Source organism: Lucilia sericata, unplaced genomic scaffold (assembly GCF_015586225.1).
Source record: "Lucilia sericata isolate MDLA Ls3-8-SP2 unplaced genomic scaffold, ASM1558622v1 Contig000007F_arrow, whole genome shotgun sequence".
Classification (NCBI taxonomy): Eukaryota; Metazoa; Arthropoda; class Insecta; order Diptera; family Calliphoridae; genus Lucilia; species Lucilia sericata.
The window spans coordinates 1,633,512-1,646,253 of NW_023994048.1; the positions used below are offsets into that span (position 1 = coordinate 1,633,512).

At 28.0% G+C, this 12,742-nt stretch overlaps 1 protein-coding gene across 3 annotated transcripts in view; it reads right to left on the reverse strand.

The window, feature by feature from the left end:
- Positions 1 to 12,742, reverse strand: part of LOC119602578 (putative uncharacterized protein DDB_G0282133) — a 326,929-nt gene that overhangs the window by 252,662 nt on the left and 61,525 nt on the right. For 2 of the 3 annotated variants that reach the window (XM_037954179.1, XM_037954171.1), the window contains exon 3: positions 1,888 to 3,063. In XM_037954179.1, the coding sequence (XP_037810107.1) occupies positions 1,888 to 2,026 (139 nt within the window). In that variant the 5' untranslated portion in view covers positions 2,027 to 3,063. Of the gene's footprint in view, positions 1 to 1,887; positions 3,064 to 12,742 lie in introns of those variants that run through there. The other variant, XM_037954186.1, reaches the window with a different exon arrangement.

Here is a 12,742-nt window from a genome sequence, read left to right on the forward strand (position 1 = left end):
ATTTTGAGTTTTGCCGTTTTATTGGATCGCGCCCTAGCAACTTTTTTTTAATACACAGAATGAAAATGGTGTTTCTTGGTGAAATCCATTATTGGGCGCACAATAAAATAAGCTGTGGTGTTGTGAGTAAGATAGTGAACTAACGAACAAAAAGTGATTTTTTGTTTTTAAAACAAAACAACTCTCTAACCTTCTATTTATACTCATTTAACTAGTAATTTGTAAGCAAACGTGGTAAGTACTTGCCTCCAATGTCATCACCTTGTTAAAATAATGAGATAGAATGCTAATGAATAAGTAGTGAAAAGCGGCTATTTTAAATTTTTAACTCATTAGTTTTCAATATAAGTTTTTGCTGGGTATGTATTTAATTTTTTTAAATTTTTTCTCTTGGTTTTTTTTAGCAAGAAGCTCCTATTACAAACCTAAGAAAAATTGTGTCAAAATGCTCAATTTATTTTTTGGCACAAGGACTTTCACTGACTTGTGTAGGTTATCGTGTAAGGAAATAGCAACAAAAACTAACAGCAGCAGCTATAGCAATGAATAAAACTAACAAAACTGCTACAAACATTTGACAAAACACATGCCTATATTTACTTTTTTTTAGGTTTCAACATACCCCTCATAAGTAAAAGGAATTGAAACACATTTTATTTTTCTTTTATGGTCTCTCACAGAAAGAGTTTTGTTCTTTTTATAATAGGTTTTGTTTACATAACTTGGAGACAAAAGTTGATTTTTCTGTTTATTTGTTTCCCCTCTTGAAAAATAAATAAAAAAAATAGAAACTTTGTTAATATTTAAAGTGATTAAGGTTTCATAAAAAATATATCTGTTTTTTTTTACTAAAGGTCGCATGTGTCTGGTAGGTTTTGTGATTTGCTTAGAGATTATGCCTATAGAAAAATCTGTCAAAAATTTGTATTTTATAATCCGTTATAGAGAAGATAAAGCTAAGTTATTAGGCTTCAAAATATTTTATTTGATTAAATTTTTTGGTGTAAATCAAAATTTTATGGTTGATTTTGATACGTGTTTCTTTTTTTAACATTTAGTTTTTATGGTGGGCGTTTAATGTAGAAAATGTTACGTTTTTGTAGGTGTATTGAATTTGAAGAAAATTCTTTGAGTTTGGTTAAATATTTAATTGTCTTAAATACACAGCAAAAATAAAACGATGTACTTCGAAAAGAATAACATTTATCACCACTTCAAAAGTAGCACAAAGTGATTTTTTACCTTATGTGAAAGCGATATTTAATGACTTCCGAAGAAGTGAAAATAATTATATTTTTTCAATACTGAAGATATTTTTTTGTTCTTACATTTTTTGTGAGATAAAAACTTTAATTTTTGGGCTTCTGTTATAAATGTATCTACTACAAATTAGTTGTATTCCATAATAATACAATTTCACTTCCGAATAACTTCCAAAAAAGTAAATACGAATTACTCCTTAAGAATGACTTCAGAAGTAGTGAATTGAGAATCAAATAAAAAGGATATCCCTCCTATGACAAGACAAGTGTTAAAATCGTTACTTCTTCAGGTCTTTTTCAGTACTTCCATGGAGTAAATTCTACTTCTTTTACGCTTCTTTGGAAGTTCTTTTTTTTTGCTGTGTAGTTAAAAGGATTGAAAGCTTTTATGAAAAATATATTTTAAAATTAGTTGTTAAATATCAAATATAAATACTAAAAGAAAAAAATATATCTTGCACTAGTCGTAGTTTTAGTAATGAAATATAGTTTGTTGATTAGTCTTCTTAAAATTCATTCAAATATTTTTAAATTTGTTTGCATTATTTTATTATAAATAGCTATTGTTTGCTCTTCATATCTTAATTAATAATATCTAATTAACAAAAAATAAATACAAACTTACCTGGATCATCATCGTCGTCCCAATCTATTTGACCAGTTGATAAATTTAGATGGGCAACAAATATAAAAAGTGTTGCCAAACCCAAATAATAGCGGCAGACTAGAAGCACAGTTAGACGGGAAAATTTTAACAATTCCATTTTGAGCTGTGTTCCCTTTCTTTGTTCTTTTCAAAAAGAGGTTTACTTATTTGTTTACAAGGTAGTTCGTTGTTGAAGTATCTTTTTCCTTTTAATATAGAGGAAGTATGTATGTGTGTAGGGTATTTGTGTTAGGGTAATTTTATTTTATACAATTTGGATTTATTTATATATTTTCTGTTCACTTTTGCTATAATTTATTATCTCGCAGGTATAGTAAAATTATACAGGTATGTACTAGTGTATGCATGTATGTATCAGTGGCAACATAAAAAAACCGAAATAAAATTACAAACAAACTAGAACAATTTTAATGTTTCCTGTTGGCGGATGTTACAATTTAATTTCTGAAGCGTAACAATTTTCCAAATGCCTTGTTTTTTATATGTATTTTTTATTATATATATTTTTTTTGGATTTTTTTTAATATTTTACGGTTTTAGCTGGGGCCCGTTCTGCAACCAAGTTTTCTGTTGATGTTTGTTTGTTGGTGATATAGCTGGTGTGGTTGTTGTTGCTGTTGATTCATGGTAGATAAGAATTTACATTTTCACTTGTAAATGATGCAACCTTAACCATTGTTTTATGTATTTTTTGTTTAATTCAAAACAAGTTTTTTATTATTTTACCGGTTTTGTATTTTTAAAGGTACGCTTAAGCTTAAGGGTTTTATATAAACTGAATCTTTTATGTGTTTATATTTTTTTATTTTGTGTGTTTCTTGATTTCTTTTTTCCCTATTTTTGTATTTATTTTAATTTATATTTTCTGTTGCAATGCGATTTTTTTTAACGCTAATTAACTTGTTTTTCCGTTTTTGAATTGTGTTCTTCCTTCAGGTGATTGTTCATTTGTTCAACGATCGGTATCAGCGCGCTACTTGAGTTAAGAAAAGGTTGCAATTATTCTTGTTTCGCTGTCAGTTTCAGTTATAAAATAGTTTTCATTTCTGGTTGCTGCTGTTTTTGTTGCCAGTTAAATCCATTTTCTTCATTATGTCTTGTTTGTTGTTGTTATTGTTGCTGGGTCAACAAAATCTGTAATAAACCAAGAAGTGGAAAAATATACAATTTTAACTTCTAATTATTTTAGTTTTAGTTGTAAACATCAATTAAAAATCTGCCTGCTACAGACAATAATCCATTTCATTTGCTTTAATATAAACTTTAATTATAACAAGTAAGAAATTATAGTCGGGCGAGGCCGACCATATAATACCCTACACCTGTTACAAAATTAAAATGTGATTTAGTTTTCATAATAAATAATTTAAGTTGAATTGTACCTTGTCTCAGATGTACTTAAGCCATTTATTGTTGAATAAAATTATTGATATTTAAGTCAAATTTTGATAGGGGCTTTGTATAGGGTCTATGGTCAAATGAGACCCTATAATTATAAAATTCATGAGAATCATAAAGGCTAGTATAGAACTTGGTTTTGTAGCATTTTGTCGAGATACGAGTATATTAAACAAAATTATCAACTTAAGAGCCTTATTCGGCGGGTTCAGTAGTATGGGGGCTAGGTGAAATAATGGACCGATGTAAACCATTTTCAATAGGCTTCGTCTCCGATCGTGTGCCAAATTTCATTCAATTTTCTTCAAAATTGCGACCTGTAGTTTGATTACAAGGTTTACAAGCCCTATTCGGAGGTTCAGTTGTATGGGGTCTAGGTAAAATAATGACCGATCTTAACCATTTTCAATAGGCTTCATCCCTGTGACAATAGAAGGTCAAAATTGCAACCTGTAGTTTGATTACAAGGTTTACATGGACGGACGGACAGACGGGCGGACATAGCTAAATCGACTCAGAAAATGATTCTAAGAAGATTGGTATACTTTAAGGTGTGTATAGGGCAAATATAATTGTGCGTTATAAACATCAGCACAAACCCAATATACCCTCGCCACTAAAGTGGTGTAGGGTATAAAAATTTTATTCTTATATATACCAACAACCAAAACTAGCTCAAAACTTAAAACATTTAATTAACCCTTAAAATTTTATTTAAATGAAATTCAACATTTTAAATATCTCTTTATTTTCCAGCAACATTTTATTTTTATTCATATTTTTGCTAGAATTTTGGCATATTTTCACTTTTATTTGCCACTTCAATCATGGCCTCATTCCATAAAACTCACTTTTGATTCTACATTTTTTTTTTAAATTTTGTATATTTCTTTTTTCTGCAATTTCATTTTAATTTGAATGTTGGATTAAGGAGTTGTACTTTATGTGATGTGCTCTTGAAAGTTTATTTTTATTTTTCTTTCAATGGTATTTGGCATTTAGTATACATACATAGTTTGTACATATGTATATGTACTTTTTATTAATGTTTTAACTACTGCTCATATCTGTTAAAGCATGTATATTTAGTAGGGTGATCAATTATCCAAAACTTTCTATAAACCGGTTTTTAAATATTTTGAATTTTAGATGTTTTTATAATCCAGTTGCAATTTTTAAAATTTACTAATAACAAGATTTAATACGGTCAAACCCATTTACAACGAACTCCCGGGGACCAGTCAAATTTGTTAGTTACAAACGCAATTCATAATAAGACAGGTGGAGTTTTTGTAAATTTTCCTCAATTAAAAGAACATGAATTATAAATTTATTTTACATTCTTTTCAAAAAAATTAACAATTTCAAAGAAAGCTGAATTTTTTCTTATGATTTCAACACATAATTTTTGAATTTCGATATAAAAAAGTAAAATTGTTTGAAATTGCACTTGAGGGACTGAAAATGGAGGTCGTATCGTTAAATATGTTTTTGTGGGAAAATTATTCCTAAAATCTCGAGACTTGAAAAATAGTTCGTAATAACCGAGTTCGTTACAAACGGTTTTGACTGTAATATAAAATAAACCTAGTTATTCGTCTCTAAAAAATGTAGAAAAGACTATATTAAAACTGATTCGATAACCCTAATGCATATTCAGGTTCTTATGGCTGAAGCAGAATTATTCATCACGTATGTGAATTAATTTTATTAAAATTTATATTAAATATTGGTTTTATAATATGAGTTTTAAAAACTTTACGTAAATATGAATCAATTTTAAAAACAATTATTTGCTTGAACAACATTATATTTGATTAAGTCTATAGATTTGTTTAAAGCAAATAAATACTGCATAATACGAAATAAAAGTTTGCTTAAGTAACCACATTACTATAAGTTTGATATTTTATGTGATAGTTATATCCTTCACCACTTTAGTGGCAGAAAAAGCGGCACAACTAAGTTTTATACAAGCCTTGATGATCTTGCAAAATTTAATAAAGATCGAGCCTCATTTAACCCTAGCTCACATATAAAGTCCCCTTCAGAAAATGACAGAAAATGTTCAAAATTCAAAAACATCAGCATAAATAAATATAATCTATATATATAAAAGAGTAGCGTTACTGACTGACTGATTCATCATCGCACATCCCAAACGGCTGAATCATGAAATTTTGACAGTAGATGTGTTTTTGGTTATGTAGATCCCTTAAGGATGAATTTTTGAAAATTTGTACATTTAGGGGAAAAAAGGGGAAAAGCGGCTAAAACAGATTTTCTTAATAATCTTGCCTAATATTAGTGATACAAGAAAAATTTTAAATGCTCCTTTATCTACTCTTAAAATAAGCATATGGGTACTTTTGAAATTCGTTCTTTTAAGGGGTGAAAATGTGTAACAATGATAATCTTGGTACCTTTTTTGGCCCTTTATAGCTTTTTAACTAATAAACAAAATAACATTTTTGTAAATATTTTGAATATATCTCCCAATATTCGGAGACACCTGTTTCGTGTAAAAGGGAGTAAACTGTATTTTTGGCACTTTTTTTAGCATTAAGAAAACTTTTTCGATTTATTGAAGTGTTCCTATTAAATTGCGGACTAACTCTGTAATATTTATTGAAACAAAATGTTTGTTTTGGGAAAAACGAGAAATTTAATTTAATTCAAACTCCTTGATCCAATTTTTATAAAATTTGAAAAAGTAGTTTTTTGTACTATTTTTATTAGTACTTTCCACTGAGGTAGAATTTATTCCACTTTTGGTACTTTTTCTTTCTTCAAATGATACTCTGTATGTTTTATAATATGAATTTAAAACACATGATTATTAAACATACACGGTCCTCATTGAATAAGATTCTTTAAGAGAGAACTTTTTAGTACATTTTATCTCATAAATGGTACTTTTTGAATTTTCTAAAATATTCAACCTAGGAACATATATTTTAACATGGTCTTGACTGAGTAATATTCTGTAAGTGGAAACTCTTTAGTACTTTTCCATTCTTCAAATGGTACCTTTTGGATTCTCTATCTAACGGTCAAACGGAACACATGACACACGGTCCTTATTAAATGAGAATTTATTAAGAGTGATTTTTGTACTTTTTCGTTTTTCCGATGGTTCTTTTTGATATTTTTAGGAAATTTAACATATAAATATAAAATTAAAAATGTAGGGACCTTAGTGAATGAGAATCTACTGAAAGGGACTTTTGGTACTTTTTCATACATCAAATTATATTTTTGGACTTGTCAAAGAAACATAAAATTTTTGATTAAATGAGAATCTATAAGAGGTATTTTATAGTACTTTTTTTCAATACGAATGAAACTAACAATACAAGCTTCTTACTAAATGGGAATTTATTCATGTGATATTGAACGTAAAAAAGTGAAACATTAAAAAAATATTTAATCAATTTAAATTTTCTATAAATGTAAACAAAATTTTGTATGTTTTTAGTTTTGGTTAGGCTAGCGAAGCACGAAGCACGTTCATATTTGCCCCATAAATTGTTTAAATATATCGGAAACAAAGTAATATTTAAGGTAAATTCTTTATTATAAAAATAAATCACGTTTAATATTCATAGCTGGTGTAGGGTATCATATGGTCAGCGACCACCGACTATACTTTCTTACTTTTTTCATTGCAGATTATGATTTTTATTAAAGATTGAGTGAAACGTAATTCGAATTTTAAAACCTCAAAGGCTTCTTTCATTTCTGTGTGAAAATTCATTTATTTATGAGTATTTTCCGTCACGTAGGTAATGGGAAACAGTGGGCACATTTTCAATGCCAAACAAGTCTCATCAGCTACGAATATTTATGGAAAATTTGTCAGCTATTCCTGTTCGAATAGACAAACAATTTTGTGGGTCTAAGTCCAGATTTTAAAATATTACAAACCAATTGATAATATCAATACACACACACACACTTTTTTATGATGGGTGTAAAAATAGGATTTACCTAACACATGAAGGCATCAATAAGACAAGAACAATAATATAGAATATTTTCAATTCAGGGTTCAATTTCTGCTGTAGAACGCCGCTTTCGAACTAGTTGTAACTTTTTTGGAGTAGTGTTAATTAATAAAATGAAAAGTATAACATTTTCTTTTAAGTATTACTAAAGATATACTTTAGAAAGAAATCTCATTATAGACTTTTCCAACTTCCAATGAACAGAAAGCACATCTGATATTTGACCTCAACTCATTTTAATTTATCTTGTATGTTTTTTTTACATCGTTAGCATGTCGTCTTTAATTTTTACTCTTCTTTTCTTCTTTATATCTCAAAAAAGAATTCAATTGAACTTTTCAAACTTATTTTCGTTTTGTTTTCTGTTTAATTTTTGCTCATCAAACTGATGATCATGATGATTATTTTTTGTTCACAGTATTGGTTTGTACTCTTATACAAACATTTTTTTTTTTTTCATTATACAAGTAGTTGTAAAAATATTCTTATTCATTCACTTTCATTTCAATTTTGCTATAAGTTTTTTTGTGTTAAGTTGTTTTGTAATTTATTACTACATGCAACATTTTGACTTTTTATACTTTTTTTCGTTTTTCTTCTGTACATTTTATGTATGCAATTGTTTTGATTATTGTTTAAAATATACAAACAAATAAACAAATACATACTTGAGCATGTTTATATATAGAAACAACGACAAGGTACCCAGTAGTTTTAGAAGAATACGAAGTATTTTCAATTCTATTATCACTTTAATTAAGACAGAAAATCAATCATCTAATTACTTAGTGTCTCTAAGAGTCTTAAAGTCACTATAAACTTAATCATAGGAATCAGTTCTTTATTGGTAATCATAGTAAGGTGTGAGTGTAATCTTGGAAGCATCAGTGGTAGGCAAAGCCAATAGTTAGTAACTACCAACTGCAGGGATATACTTGCTTATACATAACAACAACATACAAATTGTTGTCCTTGGTTATTATGCTGGTATTGCTGTGTATGAGTGTGTTGCATGTTACAATTTCTGTATGCAATACAAAACTTTATTTTCGTTTCTTTTTTTTAGTTTTTTCTTTGTTATAAAGAGGGTATTTTTTATTTCATTAAATCTGCTAGAGAAAGACAGAGGAAAGAGAGGAGAAAAACTTCTTCTTTTTAATGTAATGCATTTGGGTTAAATTTTGCTCAATGAAAGTAGGTTAAATTCAGATTTTACAATTGAATGAAATATTTTTTGTTCTAGCAGTTATTATTTGTTATTTAATATTGTTGGGTTTTCCTTACAATAGAAACGATTTTAATTTTTTTCTTTATTTTCAAAGTTATTAAGTTGATTAAAAACAAAAATAACAGTGTAGGTAAAATGCATACAATGGATTTAAATTGTTTTCCTGAATTCTTTCCCTTTTGTTTATTTTTATTTGCACTTAAAAGTTTTTATGAAATTGTTTGGTATTAAAACATTAAACTAGATAAATTAAAACTAAAAAACTGTATTCTCAACTTTAAATAGAAATTACAAATGAATAACTAAGACAATACACACCAAGCCATCAACAATATTTGTGTAAATGTACATATGCACTTGTGTGTAATTTTCATATTTCGTCTGTATAAATATTTTGTATTTTCTGGGGAACAATTGAATTTTTTTCTATTTCTATTGTTTAAGAGTAAAAATACGGAAAGCTGCAATAAAATTTGTTTGCCACAAGGAAGTTCTTTATATCCTGTTAATAATAAAGGTAACAATGAAACGTAGCGTAACAATACTCAAGGCTACAAAACAATACGGTGTAAGGAGAACAAAAGATTCAAATGTTTGAAAACAAATTTTTCTAAAGATCTGCATATATACATATATAAATAGTAGTTAAAATGTAAATATATAGATGTGTTATATACACAAAAAACAAACAAAAAAGTAATGTTACCTTCCACTTCTTTGTTATACAGCATTCAAAGCCAACACCTGGGATCTAATGGTGAAGGCAAAACTTTACGCCAGTGGAGTTAAGTGAAAGAATTTATATGTAAATATTAATACCAACTGCTAGCTAGTATCAGTATTATGTCTATGTTTTGCAGACATAACACACACTTACATAGACATATGTATATGTACATTACTCTGTATGGTAAACCGCAAAGTAATAAAAATACACTCACTGTATATGCTTTTAGCGGAAACGGAAGTACTATACGATATGCACGAAAGTAACATTACTTGCTTCTACTTATACTCGTGCTTTTTTCTATATACACCTTCCTATTATTTGTTATATAAATACATACATATATGTATATTTTTTAGACTTTATTTATATAAATTTTTACATACAGAATCCTTAGAAAAAAATTTATGTTTTAAATTCTTACTTAATATAGAGTTTTCGACATTATTTACTTTTATTAAATTGTTGAGAGCAGATTGTAAACACATAGTAATTTTTTTAATTTTAGATATGACGACGTAGACTTATATAGACTTTAAGGATTTAAATGCCGTTTGGTTTAAAATTATTTATTCTCCATTTGTTTAAAGAAATTTTTATTGTCATTAATTGATTTTTAAAAGAGATATATAACACCATGAATAAATATTTGTAAAATTATTTTAATAACAAATTTTAAAGATATGTTTTCTCTATAGACATTTTAGTACTGAAATGTATATATATTCAGTATTAAATTCCAACTTTCTATAACAAACAAGTAAGAGTGTTTATATTCGGCTATACCGAATCTTATATACCCACCATCAAACCGGATGTCGTAAACATCAGGTTGATATTTGGAATAGGGATTAAGTCAACTATTTTTAAAAACATAATATGAGACACTCATATCCTCTCTTGGGCATATGAGACACTCTCTAGAACATTAATAAACGCAAACAAAAAACAAGTGAGAATGTATAGTCGGTCATGGCCGACCATATGGATCATTTTTAATAATAAAGTATTTAAGTAGATTTTGTCTTATTTCCGAAATATTTGAACAATTTGCTGACAAATAAAGTGATTTTATAGAAGGGAAATATGGGCTCATTCTCACAAATTTTAATAGAGGAATTTGCGTTAACATTAAAGTTAATTATTGATGTTCAAGTTATTTTCTGAAGGGGACTTGTATGGGGGCTAGGGTCAAATGAGACCCGATCATTACGTAGAGATAATAAGACTTTTAACATAATTATGGGCTCCTTTTGGGGGTTACGGTTGTATGGGGGTTAGGAGAAATAATGAACCGATTTGACCATTTTCAATAGGCTTCGTCCTTTGGTCGACAAGGATTACCAGAAGGACGGACGATTCAGAAAATAATTCCGAGCCTATTGGTATAATTTATGGTGGATATAGGACGAATATTTTTGTGCGTTACAAACATCATAATAAACCCAATATACCCTCCCCACTAAAGTGGTGTAGGGTGTAACAAGTGCGAAAATATAGTCCGACATTGCCGATATTGATATGGTACGACATTGTACTTTAAGTAAAACGTTTACATGGACGGACTGCTTAATCCACTTAACGAATTATTATTTAGCGATAATATTTCTATGCGTTATAAACACCAGCGCAAATGCATATTACTCTTTCCACTATAGTGGTGTAGGGTATAACTAACAATAACACAGAGCAACACAACTTGTTAAATAGAAAGCACAAGTACAAAAATGGCAAGGATAGAATTGAAAAATAATATTAGTATGCATATACAGACACTAGACCAAAGCAGTGTCCTTTTCACTTGTTTGCAGTTATAAAACAACAGCATAATGTTCTTATTTTACAAAAAAAAGATATGCTTATGTTTATTTTTCTTGTCTCTATTACAGCTTTATTTTTCTCTTTTTTATTTTTGTTACACTTTTTTCCTTTGTTTCTTGTTATGTAAGATAAAAGTACAAAAATATTCATCTAAAAACTGGGAAAATGTCATTTTGGTATAATTGCATTTGAAAAAGTGGTGAACTATAAAAAACTAAGAAAAACTTATAACAACAATAGTATTAACAAGAAAAACAGGAAGTTTTAAAAACTTGACGAAGGGAGTAGTAAAAAAAATGGAGACAGTGGAATAGAAGAAATAGTTTAGAAGAACATGGAGCAACATTGAAAAGCTTTTTTATGTTTTTGCTGAATTTCTTTTAAGGAAATGATCTTTTGGGTGATATTTTTTGTTAAAAATTAAGCCCACTTTTTTTCAGCAGAAAAGTTCTTCTGTAAAAATTAATACTATAATTTTTTTAAGAGAAATTTAATTTGAAATAAAGCTTTTTTAATAGAAGAACTATTTGTGGAATACATATATGTATTTAAAACGTTTGCTTCCCCACTGTGTCATCTCTCCATTTACAGAAAATTTAATTGTGAACTTTTCTCCCCCAACAAGTAGAGTGTTAACAAGATATAAAAAAGGAAAAATACCAGAAAATATGCTTTAAACCTTAAAGAAGTTAAAGTTCAGCTATAAAAAACTAAATGATTATGTTGCCGCATTATATTCAATAGTTTAACTGAACAACAACGAAACAAACAACTGCAAATTAAGACAAATGAAAATGTCAACTATTTTATTTTCTCTCTTTTGACATCTACTTAAACTTTTGCAAAACAACAACAATGCATAAGAGAATATGCAAAAAAATGTATATGGCATTTTTATTTAGTTGATAGACATGTGTTTTTTGAGAGAAAATTAAATTTTCTCATATGTGTATGAATCATACATACGCATTGACAGTTGTTAGCAGTAACTTGTTTTTTACCAAACCGAAAACCTACACAATTGCTCATAGAAAAAAGTATCGTACAACCACAAAAACATTACATGTTGAGTAATAATAATGAACAGCAAAATCATCATTATTAGTTGTTTCATTACGACTGCAGATGACTGTCAAATGTATAGATATGTTAAAGAGAATGATGACAATAAAAAAGTACAAAAAATGAATGAATATGAATATGAATATATGTATATCTTCATAAAATGAAACCTCATGCACGTCTATTATATACTAAATAAGTATGTATGTGTTTGCATGTTTGTCAACATGTTCAACTTTATACAATTGTATATATCTGACTTTACTATGAGTATGTGTTGAATTTGTTTGTTGTGCCCTTTTTCGTTTATTCCAATTACTTGTAATGCAAGTACTCTAATGGTTTTTAAAACACAAGAGTGCAACAACGAAAATAATAAGAAAACTTACATAGAAATTTGTATGAATATACTTCTATACGTAACAAAACACACAAGCATCATAAAAATTATCTGCTTCAACAGCAAAGTACTTCACTAAATACGAGGTTGGCATTATCAGTTAAACCAATATTTACATATTGCTCATTTACTACAAGACTGGATTAATTAAAAAAAACTGGGGTTTTATC